The sequence below is a fragment of the Phalacrocorax aristotelis genome, chromosome 2 (assembly GCF_949628215.1).
Source record: "Phalacrocorax aristotelis chromosome 2, bGulAri2.1, whole genome shotgun sequence".
Taxonomy (NCBI): Eukaryota; Metazoa; Chordata; class Aves; order Suliformes; family Phalacrocoracidae; genus Phalacrocorax; species Phalacrocorax aristotelis.
In genome coordinates, this window is record NC_134277.1 from 77,058,838 (window position 1) to 77,081,955 (window position 23,118).

At 40.8% G+C, this 23,118-nt stretch overlaps 1 protein-coding gene across 1 annotated transcript in view; it reads right to left on the reverse strand.

Moving 5' to 3' along the window:
* Positions 1-23,118, reverse strand: part of PHLPP1 (PH domain and leucine rich repeat protein phosphatase 1) — a 143,829-nt gene that overhangs the window by 15,604 nt on the left and 105,107 nt on the right. Inside the window, exons 5-12 of the mRNA XM_075084194.1 lie at positions 22,100-22,246; positions 21,318-21,548; positions 18,998-19,200; positions 17,308-17,368; positions 15,322-15,417; positions 11,406-11,561; positions 2,385-2,585; positions 1,202-1,364 (exon numbers count right to left, since the gene is read on the reverse strand). Coding sequence (XP_074940295.1) covers positions 1,202-1,364; positions 2,385-2,585; positions 11,406-11,561; positions 15,322-15,417; positions 17,308-17,368; positions 18,998-19,200; positions 21,318-21,548; positions 22,100-22,246 — 1,258 coding nt within the window. The remainder of the gene's footprint in view (positions 1-1,201; positions 1,365-2,384; positions 2,586-11,405; positions 11,562-15,321; positions 15,418-17,307; positions 17,369-18,997; positions 19,201-21,317; positions 21,549-22,099; positions 22,247-23,118) is intronic.

The window sequence follows — 23,118 nt, forward strand, 5'->3', positions numbered from 1 at the left end:
TTGATTGTTCCCTATCAACATGTTTACATTATCCTTATTTGAGGTTTTTTTTTTGGTTGACAACACCCTCATACTTTTAAAGAAATGTTTACTGTGCAGAGTCTCGCTCCCCCACCCCAATTCTTCCTCTAAGAAAAAAGGCTTTGCTTCTGATTGATTCTAAATGGTCCTTCGCTTCCTCTGGCCATTGTTCCAAAGAGGGAGGAGTATTCAAAAACCTACAAGTTTGTTTGAGATTTCCTGGCTAAAACCACAAAGCTCATCTTTACATGTACTCACTGGCCAACAGAATTATTGCTCCCGCTGCTTTTCCTGACCCCAGACACCGAGGCACACATGGCAGTCTGGGAACTTAGCCTTTTGACTTGACAAAACGCCCAAAGGACACTTAAGTTGTTTGGAACCCATGAATAGGTAATCAGTTCTCAACCTCGGAGAATGACAGATTTTCTGCCATATCACAAGATTTGTATGCTGTGAGTTAACCGTCTCCCAGTTCTGGCCAGCGGAAACAACATGCAGCGCAGAATACTCTGCACAATAGCCAGGCGAGAAGCAGGAACTTGATTCATAAAAGGTAAGCAATAGTGCTCTTCAGTGTGGTCAGGCAAAGAATGTGTCCCACAAAAAGAAGTGTCAGGAAAAGTACAGAATTACTTTTGGAAACACATACAAGAGACAGATTAAGCATTCCTCCAGTTGTGCAAAATATGACTGCAATTAGGAAAATTAAAGTAGCTCGCCTGAATACTCAAATCCTGCGCGCTCCTGGAATTTATCTATGTCCCCAAGGCCTATCCCATTTTGCAGCTTCAGCGGTTTTTAACACGCGCTCTAAACAAAGTCCATTCCTACACAATCAACCAATTGCCCAGGCAGCAAGAGTTAATTACGCATAGCTTTTGCCAAATGCTTAAGTCATAACTGACTGTAACAGGAAGACAATTAACACTTATTTGGCACAGAAGAGAGGATCTAGTGAAGGTAAGTGTAAAATCAGATTTTGAGGCTCTTCTTCCCTTCCACTCTAAGGCAGCACAGGGGCGAATATTTTGCATAAGACCTCAGAGGAGAAGGCAGCTGTCAGATCTCTGTAATTTCTGAGAATATACTATCCTGTAGCAATAAGAGACCTGAGGGGAGAACAGAACTGGTAAAGTTGCATTATACTTGCTTCTTCCAAAGCACATTCATTCCTTACCTTTATTTCAGGAAGCTGCATGACTTCTGGGAAGACTTCAATGCAGTTGGAGTGTGCAATTACAGTATGCATACGTCTGCAGTTCATGATGGTTGTTGGAATGGCTTTCAGTTTGTTCCCACTAATATCAATTTCCTCCAACTCTTCCAGCTTGGCCATTTTGCTACGAAAATAGGAGTTTGAGAATTTTTTCTTTTAATAGACATGCATATTTTATTTTGAAGCAGTGATAAGAGCAGTGGTTTTCATCATTTTAAGAAAATAAAATTGCAGACTTTGGTCCTTGTTCACAGCAGTGCCTGTCACCTATCCTCACATCAGACCCTAACACACTTGTGGAACAAAACGTGTGCTGTTTCTCTCAATGTTTTGTTAATGCTACTTTTCAAGTGACTTATTTTGCTTACATTCCCCCTGCTCACCAGCTCACTTTCACTCTTTTTCTTCCTTCCTTCCCCCCTTTCTTTCAACCCTTCACCCCAGATTTTCCCTTCCATCTTCTGACATCCCACTCAGCCCTTCCCCCAGAATTAATCTCCCTCCCTCCCCCTTACTGTTGAAGCCCAGCTGCTCAGAACATCACACAAGGACAGAGATGTCTCATCCTTTATTTGGACAGAGATGTCTCATCCTTTATTTATTGGCATCTCTTTTCCAAGGTTGTACCCCATCAGCTTTACAGGGCATCTTACACTTGAAATATCTCTGATTAAAAGAGAGTGAATTGGAAGTACTGAAATTGCTGCCAAGGCAGAATCTCCTTCTGGAGTGAGAGGATTTTTCCCCAGCAGAGTTCAGTCCACTTCCAGAGGACATCTCCAGACTGCTATGCTCACAACTCTCTTGTAAGAAGCCCACCAGATGTAAGCAAAGTGACCAAGGCAGGGGAAACAGAAGACTGCTTGACTTCAAAAGCATATAGCAGTCATGCTGAATTAGTCCAGTTGAAGAATTTTAAGTGTAATCAAAACACACCAATATGCAGCATTCGCTTGCCTGTGTAATGCAAGAGAGGGTAGCAACGTGCAGGAGGGCAGAGCAGGTGAACCCACCCGCTGCAGCATCACTGCATTCAAAATGCAGCCTGTGCCACCACATTTCTCTGCAATTTAGTTCTTGCTGTGAAAATGTTTCATGATGCCCACCCACCAGAGAGCCAGAGGCAGTGAAACCAGTTACTTACCTTGCAGGGAAGCTCTGTAGGCGATTGTAAGCCATGTGCAGTATTTTCAGGTGTGGATGGCCTGTTAACAAGGGTACGCATTTATCGGTGAGGTTGTTATTGGTCAAATACAACTCCTGTAAGATGCTGTTGGTTTCTTCAGAAAGAGTGGCTGGAGGAAGCATTTCCAGTTTGTTGGCAGATGCATTAAGAAATCTCAGACTGCAAAGAGAAGTTGCATAAGGGAGTTCAGTGAAACACCCTGGAGGTTTTGTCTAGAAGTATAAATAAAAATCTCTATTTTTAACATTTAAGATAGTTATATAGCAAGGGTCAAAAGCAACAAGTTCACAACAATGGAGAGAAAGACCAAAAGTCTAGTGCTGTATGAACAAAACTTCTGATCAGGTTTTTAAACGAACACATTTGTACAAGCAAAACATCTGCAAAATGAATATGTAAAAATGCGTCTATCCCCTTTACCAAGGCCTCAGTACCTCCAACATTACTACAGATGTACATACAGGTAAGAGCAATAACAAACCACATCATTTCCATATTCATTCCACATAAAAATGTATTCTGAATTCATCATCAACGAACCATGAGAGTATAGCTGCCCTTCAAGGGACTAAGGGAAGTAACTGGTAAAAAAGCCAGCCAGTTTTTCAGTATTCTAAATACTGGTGAGGGTGCAGACAGTATTTTGTTTAAACCTGCAGGCCTGAAAGCAACTACGAAATATGAAAAAGTCCTTTCTGAATATTTGGATAAGTAAAGATGCACCGATCACAAAGAAACCCCTGAGACCAAGCATTAATTTGCCTTTTAGATCTTAAAGAGAGACAGTCATTGCTAACAGTAAATTAAATTTAAAATGTTATATACTTGCTTGCTGATGTATGCAGCAAGACAGCCAGACCTCTGTGTAGTTCCTGAGTGCCCTTCCCCTACTCCCCAAAGTAGCATAAGTCCTTGTCTATATTTTCTGCAGTCCCACCACAAGCAGCAAGGACTGAAGAAACAGAAACTGAGTTATTCTTTCTCCCTCAAAGGAATTTTTTCCAGTACTGGAACAAGACCTGTTTAGGTATAGGCACTGCCCGCTCCTGCCAGTCAAGTTCTGTGGGCAGAGGATTCATGTTTCATTAGGGGAGTTGGCGATCACAGTAGCGCTGGAGGAATACACACTGTAGGCATCTTGAGGACTAGAATTCACACAAGCAATTCCAAAGAAATGGAAAAATAAGGCTATTTATCCTTCAGTAACCAACTCTGGCATGACCATGTCTTTTCAACAGAAATAAGACCTCTCTCTTCCTTCCTCCCCTTTTCAGAAAAGGCTGCCTTGGAGAACTTGCGATACAGAAGTAAGCGTGTGCCTGCCAGCCTGCAGTGACCGCATTCCAACCAGGCTGTGCTGCTCCTACCAACTAACAGGGACGGGCAGGTGCAATGGGCAAAGTTGCATTTAAGAAACAAGACTCATAAGTGAGCTGGGTGAGCCACTGATCAAGACACAAAAGGTAAGTGCGCTCCTGTCATCGATCTTAAGAGAATATGATAAAATATTGATAGCTTATCCCATGCACGCAGGAATCCACAATGACCTTTAAGGTCTGTTAATGAATGAAATGGATTTTCAGGAGTTGCAGCTGCTTGAAACTTGCTCGGCAGCAAATAAGGGTCAGACATGCTACAGAGGAGTCACGTGGAATGCCAAAGGATTAAAAAAACCTACTATTTCCATTAGAAGAAAAATCTCTCAGCACTGCACAGAACTGAAACTAGGTTAGCTGTTACACACAGACAGAGGAGTCCACTTCGGAGAAACACAGTTTAATCCTCAGGCTCATTCATTATTCACAAGGGTGGTAAAACTCCAGAGGAGGAAGGGACGGGAGGGAGGATTAATACAGAGAAAGGAATAAGCAGCTGAAAGGGTTTTCTAGAATTATTTATTTATTCTAAAAAGATGCTGCTCAATTTCACTTTCACCCTTTAGCTATAAACTAAAAATATATTAAGCTCAAAGTTGGATTATTAAACTGAAGCATACCACATCAATGGTTCCTGTACTTAATTAGCACACCTCTTGCTGAAGTACAGACAACTATCGCTTTGGCAACTTCAATCTAATACGCATGATGGCCTCCTCTCTCCACAAAAAAAGGCACTTTGATTAACATGAAAGCCACAAAATCTTTTGTACCACTCATAGTACAAAATGGTCGTCTTCAGCTCAGCCTGGAAAAGCTTGAGTAATAAAAAGGTTTAAGGCTGCTGGGAAAAGCAAACTTTCAAAGGACTATGATGAAGAGGTGGCTGCAAAACATCCCCCAAGAAAGGCATGTTCTACTACCCTGAAGAGGAATCTGTATTTTACTTTTGTTTTTACAGGCTGCGACAGAATAATCTGGAGTGTTTGACAGGTACCTTCTTTTAATAACCAAGTGGAGCTCAAACAGATAACCTAGAGAGCATCCTATGGCTATGAAGTTCAGAAGAACAAAAGTTTGCTCAGTACAGCTAGCACAAAACACAGCTGAAAGCTTCAGGTAAGCAAAGGTACATTGCTCTGATAAAGCTGAAATTAATAGTATGCTATACCAAAACCATTTTAAATTCAAAACAAAAATGAATCAAATAAAAGCACTTCTGTTTTTAATAAACCTTCAACATTGGTGGAATACAACAAGAAATGTCAAGCTGTTCCCTCACTGGTATTAAAAGTGGCCGGAATCTGCATATTCCTGCCAAAAATAAGGTTTGATGCATATATTTTCCAATGGGGAAAGGAGAGAGGAGAGCTGTTGTTCTCCTGCCCCACCCTTTCACCACATCTTCCAGAGTGTGACACAATGTTGGAAATAAATCCCCCATCATCCTGACCTACAGTCTGTTGATATGAACACATCTTTGGTCGCTAGCAAAATCTTGCCAACAGCCTAGAATGGGAACCCTGTGATAGCAGGGTACCTCACCTACCCAACATGTAACATCTCATGGCTGGGCAGCACTCAACAGTCAGATTCAGAACAGTCACATGTTAATCTCTGCCTGTGGCTGACATTATTAAAATTAAATTAACTTTTTAGAAAAGAATATGCTCCTTATTTAAATGTTCCTTTTGACCAGCTGTTACATTAAAACGGTAAAAAACAGTCTGAAATGATAATTCTTTCAAGATATTCTCTGGATTTAAAAAAAGTTTAAAAAGTGCACACCATTCTTTGGGCGGAGAACGGAACGAACCCGCAGACTGCTACTGCCAAAGCTTTGTTAATTCTGTGCTATAATCTTATGTCAAAAAAAAAAAAAAAAAGGCAAGAAGCTGTACTTGCCCATCAGGTTTTCCCTCACACTGATTTAACACAAGTCCTCCGCCAGGTTATTTCTACTCCCCTATTTCTTCATTCTCATGCAACGTGCCAGCTGCTACCCTTAGAAGGCACATCTTACAAACGCCCTCCAGAGGAGTGGAAATTTACTTGGGCACAACTGTTCTATATCTCTTGTGCATGGACTTAAACTGATTCATGTTCCTTGAAGATATCCCACTCCTATTGCTTATCAGATGGAAGCAGAATGTCAAGTATTAAAGCTCAGTCCAAAATTAATTGTTTCCCTTTCCAATTCCACCCACACACTATACCACAAAGCTCATGAAAAAAAGTACAGCATCACTACAAAAACCTGAATTCAGCAGCCTGCGCACATACCAGAGTATAATATAGCGAGGAGAGCATGAATTAACAAGTACTAAAAGAGTGTCAGAGATGAAGAAAGAAACAAAGGCGCTGGCAGGGAGATGCCAGAATTCTTCAGCTTTGACAAGGTGCAAGTTCTCCTCTGGGGTAACAACATAAACATTGATCTCCGGCCGGAATAAGTCACCTTCAGTTTTATGGGGTATTAAAGTACAATCCCATGCCAGATTTAACTTCTCCAAGAGACAAAAGAGAAAAAAGTCTGCCCCAAAGAATACGCTAGAATGCAGGACACAGATCTAATTCAACAATGCAGACCTAATATTCAGTCACATGCATTCCCTATTTAAACCGAGATGATTCTCAGTTTGAACTTCCAAAAGCAGAGGAAGAAAATCTACTGAAAACTGCAAGAGGTTCCAATTTTTTTTTTTTTAACACCGATGCCTACCTCTAGCACATACAAAAGCCGAATACTGACAATTGTGAGAATACAGAATCTCCCAATTCCTCACCATTTTCTGAGGTAGCCTGACAAACTTGGCTTGCTGGTAAGACATAGCCACCATTGAAAAATATAAGTCCTCCAAAAATCTTAGGAATGTTCATCATTAAAAGGAGCAACATGGACAACTGCATCCAATGGCAAAGCAGCAACAAATCAAATCCACTGTGCTTAGCTTGAAAGTACTGATAAGAGTTGGAAAGAATACTGCAGCTGCAAAAAGAGAAATATGCAGAGAAATCAAGATCTCCAGTTTGGCCTGTGCCCCAAGATCTCCATCAGCACAGAGAAATCGAAATACAAAATTTCTTCTTCAGTCCCTTCTGCAGAGACATGCCCTCAATTTCTGATCGCCTAATCCTAAAATAATTTATGATTGTGGTAGCAGGTGTGTGAAGAAGAATCCTGTAAGCTAAGCATTCCATGCCTGGGGGGTAAAATCAAGGCAGTTTTGCCAGCCTGTGCAGAAGAGGGTATTTCTTCTTCTTTAAAAAATAAATAAAATATATTAAAGGACAGAAACATTCAAATGACTCCCCTTCCTGTTGAGGGACTCCCCAAAAACCCACTTAACTGCTGCTATCTCCTCAGCTCTTACTTTCCAACCTATCTTTAGCTATTTCATTAACTGGGATTTCCCCAGTTTCTAACATATCTGCTTGCAAACCCTAACCTACCAACAAATGAACAAACGCAGCTAAGCATTTCTGCAACACAAGTGTGTGCATCAAACACTCAAATAGCTCTTTGCATTCATTTGACTTTGTTTCCTCCCTCACTTCTCCTGCATCCACGATAGGACTGAATATTGGCATCATAAAGAAGCAGCCACAATGGGTGGAAATGGCAAATATCAAGAGCAAGCTTAACTGGGTCACCTTTCAGAACCCTGGCAAAAAAACCCAAACCAACCACCAAATCCAAACCAAATTAAATCAATTCAAAACAAACAGAACATCAGAACAGATAAGAACAGCTGAACAAAGCTGAAAACAAGAATCATGCAGATGAGAGCCTAGACAGGCTCTGAATAGCTGACACTGACTTAGCCCCCATAGCTGGTCACTACCAGATGTTAGATAACAAAGCCCAAGCTTTAAGTTGTGCACATCACAGCTACACATCTTCACCACACAACTGCTTTAAGTAGTCCGATGGCTGTTTCAAGGGTTTATATCGAAAACATTCATGCTAACTGGAAAGGAAGCTTAAGCAAGAGACAAACCCTTGCCTTTCACCACAGAGTCTCCATTTTTAAACCCCCCTGACCACTGACACTGCTTTTCTACCATTCTCCGCCAAAGCTCTTCAATGCTTGTCCATCGTATCCGAAAAGCATTTTGTAGAGCTGTTTTCATGCCATTAAATAGTTGTTCGCTGCAAGCTGGTCAAGGAAGGCAGTAAAAAGTGTGTACGAGAATCAGACAGAGCAGGAAAGGCATGAAAGCAGATGAAGCAATGGATAGAAATTAAAGGCTGCAGGAATGCAGGTGCATGAAAACAAATGTTCAGGACTCAGCTTGGGAGTTTTCCCCATCAGCACTTGCATGAATTCTCTGTTTTTGCAGCATCTGGTAATGAGAAATGAAGAGATTATCTGGCTGCCTCTGTGGCGCTCCTCTTGCCAAGAAAATCCCCACCCTGCAAGAGAAATCCTTGCTAACATGATCAAGATGTGCATACTTTCAGTGCAATAAACAGAACCGAGTTCTGTCTTGGTCAGAGAAATGTTTTGTAGACTAGTCCTCAACTTCTCCTCAAGTAACAGTTTACAACCGAAAATTAATTAAAAAGCAGACCAACAAAATATCCCTACATTATACTCTTCAGCAGAGAATGACACCTCTTCATTGCTTTTTGAAGGATTAAGGCAGAAAAGTGACGTTCGTTGATTCTTCTATTAAGAGAACCAGAGGTTTTTCAGTATTTTTTACTCTCTTTTTTTGGTGAAAGTGATATTCTTTCTTCGTGCACCAATGCACTGATTTCTTTCCTTTCCTCAGATGTTGTAGATGTCAAAACCCACCAGTGCTTGTGCTGAAGTATGCCCAAGGCATTTCACACCCACTTCGTCAAATATTCAGGACTGAGAAGGAGAAAGCGTTTATAATTCACAGCATGAGACTTCATATCCAGACAAGATATCATCTGTCAGTTGCACAGACCCGAGTACCTTTCCAAAAAAATAAACCAATCTTTTCAAGGCTGCAAAAGGTAAGTCATTTTATGGAGAGGTCAAGGTTCTGTAAGGTAAAGTGATTTGTCCAGCATTACACGCTGGGTAGAGACCATGGCAGACCACTCGGGCAAACCAGTTCTTCTTGGCACATCTGGCAGTACAGATTGTGCTTCCTAGGGAATGCTTGGAAAAGGGAAGCATTTTACCTTTTTTAAAACAAAACAAACCCCTGAACACCTTTGCCTGGCCCAGACCCATTTCTGTTGACACTTAGGCTGCTGACAGATGCAAATATTTGAAAACAAAATAAGAAGAAATATGTTTCCTCTAGGAAATTCCAAACTTAAAGCTTGGACATTTTGCACTAATTGCACTGCTGTTTTCCTTCACAGTTATCACTGCAGCAGTCACAGGACTCCCAGCATGGACAAGCCGTTTCTAAGCCAAGTCATCTAAACCAGTAAAGGGGTAGGGAACAAGCGGGGAAAACCCCACCCAAGCCAAGTGCTGCTATTACCATCACAAATGAGGCAGATCGCAGTGGTGATGAGATGCCAGAATGGGTAAGCTCATCTCCTGAGACGGTACATGACTTTATTAATACACATAGAAGACTGAAAACACGTGCCTTGTACTGCTTGAAAGCTGCAGAACAGCAAAGCCACAGAAGGGAAAAATCCCCAAGTCTCAATCAGACATTTAATAGTGTTATTCAATGTGTTATTCAATTCTACCTCTTCTCAGCACACATTTAGCAACTTCTGGATATCTACCTCCAATTCTGGTTTTAGCCTGTACTTGTTCATTTTGGCATCACACAAAAAAAAAATCATGAAAAGCTGTCTACAGTTCTGTAGCTCAGTTTAAAATGAGTTGCAGTACAAAAAAATTTATTCAGCTTCTCTCTCGCTGCCAAAATCGCACTGATCTACATTCTAGACCTACAACCTACAAATTTTACAAAATTATTTCTCTCTTTGCTTTCAAAGACACCAGTAGCTTTCTAAAACTTAAAGGTTTCTTTCCTTTCCACGTTAGCAGATACGAATTTCAACTTGGGACCTGTAAATAGGATATTTTTACTGACCTAGTTTTGCAATGTCCTGTAAAAAAAACCTTGCACATGGTTTCATTTCTGAAGTTCTCTACAATCTCTAATGTACAATAGTTTGAAAAGCCTTCCACAAGACAATTACAGCTGCTGATGTGAAACATCCTCACCACATGAGCAGGCTAAGAATTTCACCACTTTGAAACACAGATGTGGCTGATAATCGCAATTATTACAGTAGCAATGCTCCTAAATTTCAATGCTTTGCCTGCACTTTTACATAAAGTCTCAACTGAAACAGTAAATTAACATCAGAATAACTTTGCTGATAACCAATTTGTTCCAAAGGTGGTATACCTCACAGGCTTGAATGTGGACAGGTATGCAATAGTGTTTAAAAAAAAAAAATAATCGAAGTACAAAAATTATTTTAAACGTTCTTTAAAGCAAATAAAGGCTGAAATGAATCACGTGCCGGTTCCATCCTAGTAAAGTTCACCTTCTGAAAGATAATCTTTAACCTAAATTATAAATTCCTCACAACATTACTATTCAAGAGTAAATCAAGTTGAGTTCATCTAGAAATCATCTAACCACAAACCTAATTCTCCAACTCCCAGTGCTGTGAATCCCAGGAAATTTAACCAGAGGTTCATGACAGGATGAACCGCAGCATACAAGTAGGGGTTTCGCAATGCTCTTAACTGGGTGAGGACTTGTGACAGTGAGGTCACCACTCCTCTTACTTCACCACCACTCAAGAAACCCAAGAACTATGCATTCCTTTTGTCACGGTTAGGATCACAAATAAAACCCCACAGCACACACAACCTCATGGTCTGTCAAATTGTGCACGGGTTGAACACTCAGAAATCCCATGGCTATCTGTGGAACTGCAGAGGTGCAAGGAACGCTGACACCAAGCAGGGTGAGCCCATTCACCATGGCCAGCCTATGCTACCAACCTCCCGTATTCCTATCACAGCCATTTTACAGGGTATGTTCATACCCCAGAAAAAAGATGAAGACGACTCTGAGACTAGAGAAACAGCAGCATAAAACGAGAATCCAGAAAGCAGATCAAGTGGTGACACCAGCTAAATTAGTGACGAATATTTGAAAAGCATAAAAAATTCACAAAGCAAGAACAGGGGAATAACTGAGTTATCATGACAGCCTTATGCACAGATTTTGTTTTGTTTGACAGGTATAAATAAGTTCTAGCCTCTGACTGAAGGGGGGGGGGAAGGCTTTCACACTCCATCAAACAAGCCTAAGAAATACGTATTTAAAGAAACTGCCACTAACCCGTCTCAGTGTATGTAGTAAAAAATAGCATGTGCTTCACTTTACAGCTAGATTTCGAGAAGTAGGTGTTCAGCAGGAGCTTGGTGGGGAAAAAGAAGCAACCATATAAGGCAACAAAGCCAGAATAAAAAGAATGTGCTTTGGTGAGTTGGGCAGACATCTGTTCTTACCACACAAGGTTTGGCAACTTTCAAATTAGGGGAACCTCAGATTACCCTTTCAGCTAGGAAGTAACATACAAAGCAAGGTTCTTCACATGCAAGTCAAGATCAAATTTCTTTATACATACCTGTCTGCTTTCAAAAGCAGGTTAGATGGCAGTTCAAGAAGCTGGTTGTGTTGCACATCCAGGACCTCCACTTGGGTTCGCTCGAGCCGATCTGGTAGCCTTGCTAACATGTTATGCCCTGCCAGCAGCTTACGCAAGCTACTGTTGTAAAACAACCTTAGAGAAATAAAACACACCAAAAATGAGAAAAATCTAAACCCAAGAGTTGCTTTGAGAATTTAGGTGCTATATCACAGTTCATTACAAGAAAGTGATTCAGCCAACTGATTAGCAGACGTGGTATTAATTGCGCACAGATCCAAGAACGTCTTCCCACTCTCCTCCAACATCTTAACAAGGTTGTTCAGAGACAGGGAAGGAAGTTTAAGGATGATTCAGGAATGAAAGTAGTGAAAAGGGTTATCTTAATGCACTGTATAAAACATGAATATAGAAGCATGACAGTGAAGGAGGTAATTGCTAACAATGGCTGCAGAAAACTGCACTTGTGGGATCCCCCTAGCTAATGGAAGAACTTCAGAAGTGTGGGTGAAATCACCAGTCACCCCACAAGCTCTAGTTATCATGTGCTGACTCATAATCCAATGCAATTCCCCCCCCATTTTCCTTTTCTGTTAATACCAGACTAACATAAAGCCTCCTTTCCAGTTCTACAGCGAATGAAATTTATCTAATCGGCTTTACTTTCTTGAGCTTTTACAAGCGATAGATGACCCAGAGCCCCAACCCCCTGCTCCCTTTTTTGGGGGGCTGGGAGAGAAGGGAAGGGGGAGAAAAGGGCAACGTAACAAGACAAGAACGAACAGCTGTTTTTATCAAATATTAAAGCTAAAATTTGCAGTATAAACAACGCAATAAGGAGTTTAAAATCTGCACCTAAAGACCTCAAAAATGGAGCAACTCTCGATTTTGAACGGGAACCACTTTCAGCAAATTAAGAAAAAAAAGATTATTCTTCATCTGCCACCTGTCTTACATTCCTACTACAGTACTGTTTAATCTGGCAAGCCTGTGCATCCTGCTGACCCTTTTCAATCAAAGACTCTCAAATTACTCAGCATTAAAGCAAAAACCTTTTTCCCTCTGTTACAATGACCTAAATACACATAAAGAGCCTCCCTCCACCCCCTTTCCCTGCAATACATCAGGTCATCGGACTATTGTGCCAAAATAATCAATGAAGTATGCCAAGTATTTTCCCTTGACAGATACAGTCATACTCCGTATCTGTGCACCAGTGTTACCTCAGTTGGCTGGATCGTCTGCGTTATGACCATGGACACAAGTCAACAGCCAGCTGTATCATTCCAGAAGGCTCAGAGTGAAAAGATTTATCATATAGTGATAAGCATATCTATTATGTTTTCATCATTAACTATCTTTGTTTCACTCCACTTTTACTTGAAAAATCTCTCTCAGTTACAGATTTGCCTTTCTACTCTATTTCCTTTCCCCATGAAGACTGGCCAGCATCATCATCATCAAACACCACAGGAAAAAGCAGAATTGGTAGAAGACGTCTCAAAAAAATTTATCACTTTTTTTTAAAGTTCAAATCAAGGTAAAAACCTTAGCAATTAGTTTTCCCATGAAAATATATTTTATAAATAATTCAGAAGAACTGAGTAAGTCTTTGGGGCTTGCTTTGCTTGTTTGTTTTTTCTTATTTTCTAAGTTGCACAAGCACCAAAGGAATGGGGCTGCCTGAAGAGAGCGATTGATCCACCAGCATTTAATTAAGCAAGCTCCTGATGAGCCTGGGACACCTAGTTCTCAAGCTGGGTGGGGAACCAGGTCCCTGAGACTGCTCTTCCCTATGGGAAGCTTTCCCACTTGCCTGACTCCCCACTGGAAGTTCTGATGGGATCAAAAAGTTCTAAGGACAAGCATGCTGCTCAGCATCTTCTGAGAAAGCATGGTTTGGTGAAATCATTGAACCAATTCCTTTATTAAGCAACTGTTCAAGAGAACACAATGTTGAACACAAATAGATCTTTTAAAAAAAAAAAGACAAAAAGAAACAAAAATACATACAGACATCTTGGTTCACTGTTGGCAGCAAGGTCATTTTGGCAACACTTAATTGAAGAATTTCTATTTTCTTTGGGTAAGCTTTGGCAACATCAGTTTTACAACAACGAATTTGTCCTGCCTAGCTGAGACTAAGTACCTTTTTTGTTATTTTTCATGGGTTTTTTTAGCAGAAATGGCTGCCTTACAGCCCAGTGTACATAGTTCCCATTTTCTTTAATTGAGACAAACATTAGTACACAGTCTTCTATCTCAACTGCTTCAACTTCTTGTCTTCAAAAATTGTTTTTGTTTCAAGAGGCAACTGTAGTTTGTTTAGATTAGGTGCAACCATCAGGCTTCCAGGAAACTGCTGGTCGGTCAAGGCTTGAACATTTGTGGTTAGAGTTGCAAGCACCCTCCTAGGAAAGTCCTGCTCGCTCACTTCACAGGTTTTCAGAGTGCTATTCTGTGTAGAAGGAAAAGCACACAGCAGTGCACGCGAGCATGCTTACTGGGCACTAGTATTCACCTGATACTTAACAGTAGGTCTATATGCCTGAACCATTTGCATTTGAATCCAGGCCCAAATTTCCCTGAAGTTTAACAGACATTCAAAGCCTGTGTTTTGAACTGGGTCTTAAAACTGAGGTGACTTATTAGGAGCTAAGCTATCTAGACACATACTACAAAGAAGAGCTTTCAAAGATAAGCTGTTTCCTGGGGTTAATGATAAGATGGCAGGAGAGACAAGTGGGATGTTGACTGTACCTAATTTCAGCTAATCATTAATCTCCCGAAGATATCCGGTATGCCTTGATACTCCTTGCTGTTATGAAGTGCAAATGAAAGGCAAATGAAGTTTTGCTCCCCCCACCTTCTGAGTAGGTGCAGTTTCACTTTGTGTGAAAACACAGAGGGATTAATAGTCTGCACGTTAGCCCATTAGTTTGCTTGGTAAATCTCCTCACATCCTTTTCTGCCCACATTTCTGAAATCTATTCTCTTCCCATTTATGACACTAAAACTGCCAGTTTACACCATATGGTATATTCATCTGACCCAGATAAAACTATCCTTTTTGATTTGTGATACTCTGTGCTGTACAGCTCCGCAAGGAAAGTATTTTATCATCATAAACTTCAATGTCTACAATATTCAATGGCTCTGCACATCCCCACACAATTTCACCCTTTGCACCCAGTATGTTCTCCCTTTCACAACATCTCTCTTGAAGCACATAGAGCAGCAAAGAATGACAGCTCTTTTCCAGTGAAGTCAGGGACTTAAAAATTCTCAATACCAGCTCCTGACCAGTATACTCACTTGAAACAGCCCTCTCTAGAAAAAACTAGTAAGAGCCTTTCATTATTTAACTCGACTCTTATTTTCCCTCCTGTTCATTTGCTTTCTTATCATTTGTATTTATCAATTTTAAGTTTAGACACCTGGAAAAGAGATCACCTTTGTAGTGAAGGTGATTGCTCTACTTGATTGATGAGGCTTCACCCTCTCCTCTCAGCCCTTTTTCACTCAAACAGGGCTGTGAACTGGAGCCTCTAGGCACCTATGAAACTAAGTTACAAGTTCTGGATCTCTAAACTGCCATGCAAAGTTATGGCTGTAAATATTTAATATTCAGTATTAAAACTGAAGGGCTTTCCTGCCTGAACAGCTTCAAAACTTCCACCTGGAGTTCAAAGGCACTGCTTTCTCTGCATGAAAGTAAAAGAAGAAAGACTGGGTGGAAGCTTGAAGCACGATGACACCCCACAAGGTAAAAATAAAATCAAACAAAAGATAAAATGGGCCTGACAGTCACTGGAACAAGCTAAACACTGAATCAGCAATTATTTCTGATTTGCTTCTCCTGTTCCGCATTGTGCAACTGGTCTGCAAGACTCACCGGGCAGGCAGCTCACGTATTTGATTGTGGCCAACATCCAACACTTCCAGTTTCCTGCTGTCACACACCCACTCAGGCAGGTTTTCCAGGTGATTTCTATGAATAAAGAACACAAAGAGGTATAACTAAATGATAATCGAGATGTAAAGACTATTAAGAATATAGCCTCAACAGATACAGATACCTGCAGGAAATAAATCTGCTACGTAATACGTTTCCTATGAGATTGTATCACCCCTTCTTCTCTAAGGGCACTACCAGCGCAGTAAGGTCCTGAGTGAGGGGGCAAGAAAGCTAACAGTGTTATTATCTCTCTAGATGTGCAGCCTCTATGAAAACAGAAAGGGCTGCTTCCAAATTATCACAGGGAAGAAGTATTAAGAGTATCAGAGTATCAAGGATGAATAAGTCTCTCCATGGAGAGGAATATTTGTGAGATACTCCTCAGAAAATCTTCACACCCTACACAGTTGAAACACACCTCTTCGATCCCCCATCAATTCAGTCCTGAAACCCACGCTACCACTCTTCAGCTATCTCACTGAACAGAGCAAAAACTGTTTTTGGTGTATCTTTAAACTCAAGGGCTTTGCTTTCCTTGCATCTGTCTTCACAGAAACAAACACTTCTAAAAATTAAGTTCTTAGAGGTAAGTTTTTCCAAATATTGCACTGGAAATATGCAGCTGGGTACAGCAGGGCACACATGTATCCTGCCTTAAAAGACAAAAATTAGCAGCGTAAAATACATCGAAGGGATTGTGTGCAGGTACCTTCACATAACCACTACTTCAGTTAGCATATACAGATGCAAAACTGGGCATCAAATAATATTCAGGTCCTCTCAGACTTGAATAGGACCCTTACACAGCATGAACATAAATCAATGTTCATGCTCATTCATGTACTTGTATCCTATTGTTTATTCATGCAATAGCCTTTAGCCAAAATATGCACCAGCAAACCAACCCCTTATCCTCAGATCGCTTCCTTTTCGATCTCAAACAGATTTCCCAAATTCCAAGACAGCCAAGAAGCTAAAAACAACCTACCCATTTAGTGAAAATGCCATTACTGAACTGAGGCACAAAAAGGGCTTTGTGATCAAAATCATGCATTCTGCACCCATTTTATTTACCGACAAATGGAGAATCAGCTTTACAGAGAATGCTTTTCAATAAGTCACACTTATTTAGCCACACCTGTGTGATACATTCAGGCGTACAATGGAGGTAACTCATGGTTGATGAAACTTTGAAGTTGATGGCCACTCACCCAAGTTAACTCACTAATTGTTACAATCACTCTCAACAGGCCTTTTAGTGAATGAGATTATCACTTCAACATGCAGACGAGTAGTTCCTTAAGTAAGACAGACATTAAGCACATGCATAAAGTGTTTTCCTGAAGCAGTCCTTAAAGTGTAAAACAAACTAAAAGACTCCCTTTTCCATTTCTTTCCGTATCCCACCTCCCTCGTTAAGACGAGATTCATAGATGCATTCAGTTGGCAACTGCAGACATCCCTGCAGCAGCCAGGGTTGCGGAGAACAACGATGAGCTGCAGGAGCTGCCGTACTGATGAGTAAACTATCAAACCATCACCTACACTGGGCTTGTGACACAGACACATGCAGAAAGGAACTTCTGTACATGTCTCATATTGGTGCATGTTTAAATCATTGTGTTGTATTTCTATAAGATAGGAAATCTTTAAATCAGGGAAACTCTTTTCCTTTAACTATAAAGACACTTTTATTCTTAGTGCTAAAAGCAAAACAGTTTTAAAAAGTTAATCTATAAAAAGGCAACGGGGAAGAACTGGCCATTAGAAAAAAGCCCATCCTCTAATCCTGAAAATCACTCTACTCATATCTCAAGGTCCAATTCCTGCCCCCACTCCCATCCAGTAAAATACCAGTGAATGTCATTTTTCCATAAGCCTCACTGATGTATATTTTACAGGCCCAAGAAAAAACATACTTACCTAGAAATATCCATATAAGCCAGGCAGTTAGGAACTGGATACACATCAAGGTGAACAAGCTCTAGGGGGCAAAATAAATAAAAACAAAACTGGTGAGAAAGACTTGCACTTAAATGGCTGTTCCATAAGAGTTACTTTAAGCAGCTAACACCCAGATATTTCAGTAACATTAAAAACGTCTGAGGATCTGGACCTTAGTGAACCGAATTTTGTTTCTTTATTATGTCTGAGTACGTTTGCTACATTATGTTGTACTTGCTATGCCAGACACTGCGTAACTGATCAGAGAGGAGAAACTGGAGGGTTTTAAAAGTTTCACAGCAAGTTCTCATTTTGACATTTTCGTCCCGGAGCTGCAACTTCACCTCTGCCACCTTCTGCCCAGAACAGTCAGTCACAAACCTACTCTACTTTTTTCACTGGTCACTAATGGTACAGGCACAGAGGGGAGACTCCCCACTCTGGAACAACAAGCTACAGAATACCCTGGAGTCCAGCAGGTCATGGCAAGATCCAGAGTATTTTTTAATGCATTACACAAGCCTTTGCATCTCTGGAGTTCCTCGTTCAGACAGCCTTACAAGTCCTTTCACAGCTTTTCAACTACTGCTAGTAATGTTATATTTAGATTGCTTTAATAATATTTCACATTCTAAGGTTTCTAGGTAGCTAATGCTTAGCATTAAGGCTGAAACAAAACCAGCAAGACATTTCTTTAAGCCTACAGAAAATCCACTAAAGTGAAAAATGTAACAAAACAAGCATCACGGTTCCTTTGGAAGATGAGACTAAAACAAGGGGGCTGAGGGTGCAAAGAGAGGACAGCCCGGAGGAACAGCAAGACCAAATAGGCAGTTGATTGCAAGATATGGGTTGACTTGGGTTCTCAGCTCACATTGCACAGCACATGCTCAGATTGTTAACTTTTCTCAGCTACAAAGATCCTGGCATGAATACTTAATGAAGGCACAGGCTTGGATATCATTAAGATGACAGCCTTTTAATGGCAGTGCTGACTGTTCAGCAAATTCACAGCTCTCTGAGCTTGCATTTTGTTTATTCCATACCAAACTACTCCAAACAATAAAAATGGTGGTGAAAACCGAGTATTTTAAGTAATAGCAGCTTCCAGACAGATTAAACAAACCCTATTCATAGAACACAGGAGTTATTCAACTGGAAAATACTGCATTATTTTTATTATTGAATGCAAATGAAGTTACTCATTACAGATTTTGTAGCTTTCTGGCCAGAGTAAGCGGCTAGAGCTAGTAGCAAAAATATATATTGCTTTAGTTTGCCTCATGAACAGCTACTTTCATTCAAACTTTCTCAACTCTGGGGAAAAGCAATAAATTCCCTATTTGCCTTGGTAATGCAACACACTAATACAACCCAAAGAACCAACAACTTCAAGAGCCATCTCTGCTGACATGGAAAGGAATTTCAGCCCAAATTTTAAGATTTTCACAGTTTTGAAACCTCCAAATCAATAGCCCAAGGCTATTTGAAAGTTACTTCTAAGCTCAGAATTGGCAGTAGCATGACATGGCACATGTGAAACCCTTTTACCCAAGGGTCATGCCAGGAGCCTCCTGATTACGTGCACTGCACTCCACAAGCATCCCACAGAAAACCAGGTACAAAAACCAGAAGTGAGATGACACCACCACAGCTGCCCTACACTTACCGTTTGAGGACGCGTACAGTGCTTTGAGAAAATATCCACTGATTTTGAGGGTTACCAGTTGATTGCGTTCACAGTGCAACACTTCAACATTGTTAAAAACTGTTGCATCCAGCTCCCCAAGTTTGTTGTCTCTGAGATCCAGTTGGGTCACATGATGCAGAAAATCTATTTCATCGGCCTCCATTCTCCTAATTGAATTCAATCTTGCAGACAAAAAAGGAGATTAAGTGTAGTTACGTGGCAGGCTCCTGCTGACAAACCAATGCTCACTCTACAATCAGTTGTGCTGGATTAAACCAGCATGCCTCCAGGTTCTGATCAGGGTTGATTTTAAATATTTTCCCCTTTGTTATGGTATTTTAAAAGCAGGATGGATCAGTTCTGTTGTTTTATCCATCATGACAAAGGAATGATGACACCAAATTCCTTTCTAAACTGTTTTGAAAACTACTGATAAAAAGCTCTGCAAGAATGTAAGTACTACTGTTATTGTGTCTATAAAAATAAAAGATGGCCTGGCTGTTATTTGCGCCCGATAGTTCAGAAAAGAACAAAACCTTGGAAAAGAACAAAACCTCTGCAGTTCCCCTGCCGGCCTATCGTGAGCATCTGCTGGAAAAGCCTGGCAGATATGGGTAACCTGCAGACAGTGGAGTCTCCTGCCTTACTGAAAGGCCAGATTGAGATTTATGAATTCCCCTATTTGCCTCTCGCTTTGCCATGTTCCACAGCAAGCATATTCAGAGGCCTGAAAATGGGTATCAAAAGAAAACAAAGCAAAAACCCAAGACGAGTAGGTCTGTCAGATGAAGAGAACAGGTCTTATCACATCTTCATTGCAGTGCATTGACACTGCCAATGCTCAGCAACTTCCCCAGAAGTTACAATGGGAATAAGATTATCTATAACCCAGCAGCATTTGAGTTGGCAGAGGACTCCAAAGGGTTCAGTTTCAAATTCTTACCTCTGACCACAACACTAAAATTGGTATAGTAACTTCTGTTGGCCCATTGAGCCTCCCCCTAATGAGGATAAGGGCATATATCTGCAGTTTTGTTGTTACTCTTGCTTCCAAGGAGTTGCTCTCTGTCTAACAGTTGTGTCACCAGAGTAGCTACATTTTCTAGTTAAAAGAAAATGGGTAATATGCCCCCTCCAATACCACACCCTGCTTTTTCCATTTTCAGTTTACAAGCAGTGCTTCATTCTGATTTCACTGAAGGAAAGCACTTCACTGTGCAGCAAACAGAGTTTACAAACATATTCGACATTTACTATTCCAGATAGCATTACAAAGAACCTCTGTTCACTGCTCGGTGCAGAAGGGATGTGGCAGATGAGAGGCCTGGAACTGCACCACTGGAACTCAGGGCCAGCTCAGACACAGCATCCCTACACTACGGCCAGTTTATCTCTTTGCTTTTACCATACATACACACACACTGACATGTTTTAACCCCACCATACACATCCATCCATTTTAGCTGGGTTTTTTAACATACATTGGCCCCTCCTCGACTGCAAAGTCTGACAGCTACACAGCAGTATGGTACACTAAATTTTAGCTTGAAGAGCTTAATTTAACTAAATGGTTCTAAAATTAATCATTATTTGGACCTTGTGGTCCAGGCTCTGAATTGAGCCTTGCCCAGCTGATTGCAGAAGCTGGCTTCCCCAAAGACCAGAAGAATAAAGAACCACCTCATACCAGCACATTTTGTAGTAAGGATCTATTTAGACTCTGATGAGGGCATCAAGAAAATAGTATTACTCATAGTGGACTACGCTTTTTAATGTACCAAGAAATATTAAAATATCTGGTTTTGCACTCTCACCTTCACTGCCCTTTTCTTCATCTCACATTTCTGTAACATTTCAGACAGAAGCTTTTTGAGTCAGGGACTATCATTTATATTACGAAGGTGTCCCTGTTCATTGCAGGAGAGTTGGACTAGATGACCTCTAAAGGTCCCTTCCAACCTAAACCATTCTGTGATTCTATGATTATATTAACATTGCACCAACTAGAACTGCAGGAGTCTCCAGTGTCCCAGGCTCTATTTTGTTTGGCTTTTTGGTATAACTATTAATTTCCCCCACTCGTTTTCCTAACTCCTGATCCCCCTAAATGCCACCTCTTCCTCAAAGAAGAGTGCTAAGTCACAGCAAGTGCTGTGAGTTACATAATACCGCCAGAAACATGGTTCAATGGACTAACTAAGCAGATTCATAGCCGGGGGCTATTCTGACAGACAAAGAGAAACTGTTTCAACACCAATAATTTAGATCCACTTATTTTCCACCTTTTTCAAATACCTACCTTAGATCCACATGTTTAATGTGAGGCATCCTTTTTAGCACCTGTAGGTTCAGGGTATCTATGCAGTTTCCTGACATACAGAGCTTATCCATGGCGGTCAGTTTCTCCAGCACCCCTGGAATGCTGGTGAACTCGTTGAAGGACAGACTCACATAGCTGAGCTGATGCATATGCTCCAATTCATCAGGAAGGGACTGGAGAAAGTTGCCATCCAGCAAAAATGTCTGCAAGCTATTAAAGGCGGGGGAGGGGAAGGGAGAGTGAAGACAGTGAGTGACCTGTTAAATGACATTTCCTTCCTACAAACACACAATTCTGCTGCAGTTACAGTGAAATAAAATATACAAAAGGGCAGAACAAAGCAAAATGCTAAGGAATAGCACTTGAACATCTGCTACAGAAGTTATCAACCAAATAATTAAAAGCCTTGCAACTATGAAATGCAGGCTGTGCTAACAGATGTATTAAATCTTCAAACATCTCCAGAACTGAGACTTGTGTGATGGCTGATGCACATAAGCAGGGAGTTTGAAGTTTATCTTCACCATGAAGGTGACCCTTGTGTCAAATACTGGAGACTGGAAGAGCTTCAAGACACAAAGGGTGCTTCCCTTCTACCCGCAGCTCACAGCTGTTTCCATACAGATCTACAAGCCAGTCTGCTCTGACAAAACCCAGTAAGTTTAAACTGTTTCTCATAGAAAGATTATGTACAGAGTCATGATACTGCTTGTTGTCTATATTGTCAGTCTGTATATGTTAAGTTTGAAGAAAGCACTTGCTTGTGCATCTCGTCTACAACTGCTGGAACACTTCTGAGGGCATTGCAGGACACGTTGAGTTCAGTCAGGGTTGGGATACTGCAGACTGCCAGTGGGAAGTCTCCTAAATTATTGTTGGAAAGGTTAAGGCTCTTCAACTTGGTGAATCTACAATGAGATAAGAAAAAATAAAAATAAAAATAAAGAGACAAATAAGTGGAGCATAAACCACACCAAGTTGCCTTGCAATAATAGAAGGCAAGTTTGGTTATGTAAATGCAAGTCACATGCATTTTTAGTTTATGTACTCAGAATAACCAGGGAAACTACTAGACACTCGAATTCAACACCACTTGCAAGAGTTCACCCACATCAAGGTGGCATAGAGAAACAGGCCCTCCCGAGTAACACGCTAAATATACTTCCTATGAGTGTAACAAAGAACAAAATCCTTGCCATTCTTACTCATCCTGCACTAGAGCATTGCTATTTTTCTGACACATTTCTTGCGAGACTACCCTGGTGACACTGGTTACAAGGCACAGGAAATTCTTGGCCTATTTAGACTAGTACTAAATTTTTGTGGTACAGCTCAGCTCCATTCACGTGAGTAGATGCTGCCTTTCAGCCAAAAAACCTCAGAATAGGCTGGTTTTAATACAACTGGGAAATGCGCTAAATTAAAGCAGAATTTAGCAAGACTTCTGTAGTGACAGAGGCTCTCAACTAAACACTATGTCAAAGCTCGCATAGATTTCAAAATTTTGTCCTTGACATGTCACGGAACTCTTAAAAGCCCCTTGGTTTATCACATCAGCCAATGAAGCAACTTGCATGTGCTTGCCTTATTAAAGATGACCAAGACTGTTTGAACAAAAAACCCAAGAAGGGGACAATCCAATTAGCCAGCCTGCGTGTTCAGCAACATCATTACGGTTGCCTAACAACCACTGGGAGGTATGCCTAAAGGCAAGTAAAAGGATGAATGAAAAGATCTGTGTCAGATTCCGATAGATGGGAGGAAGTTTCTTTTCTGGCAT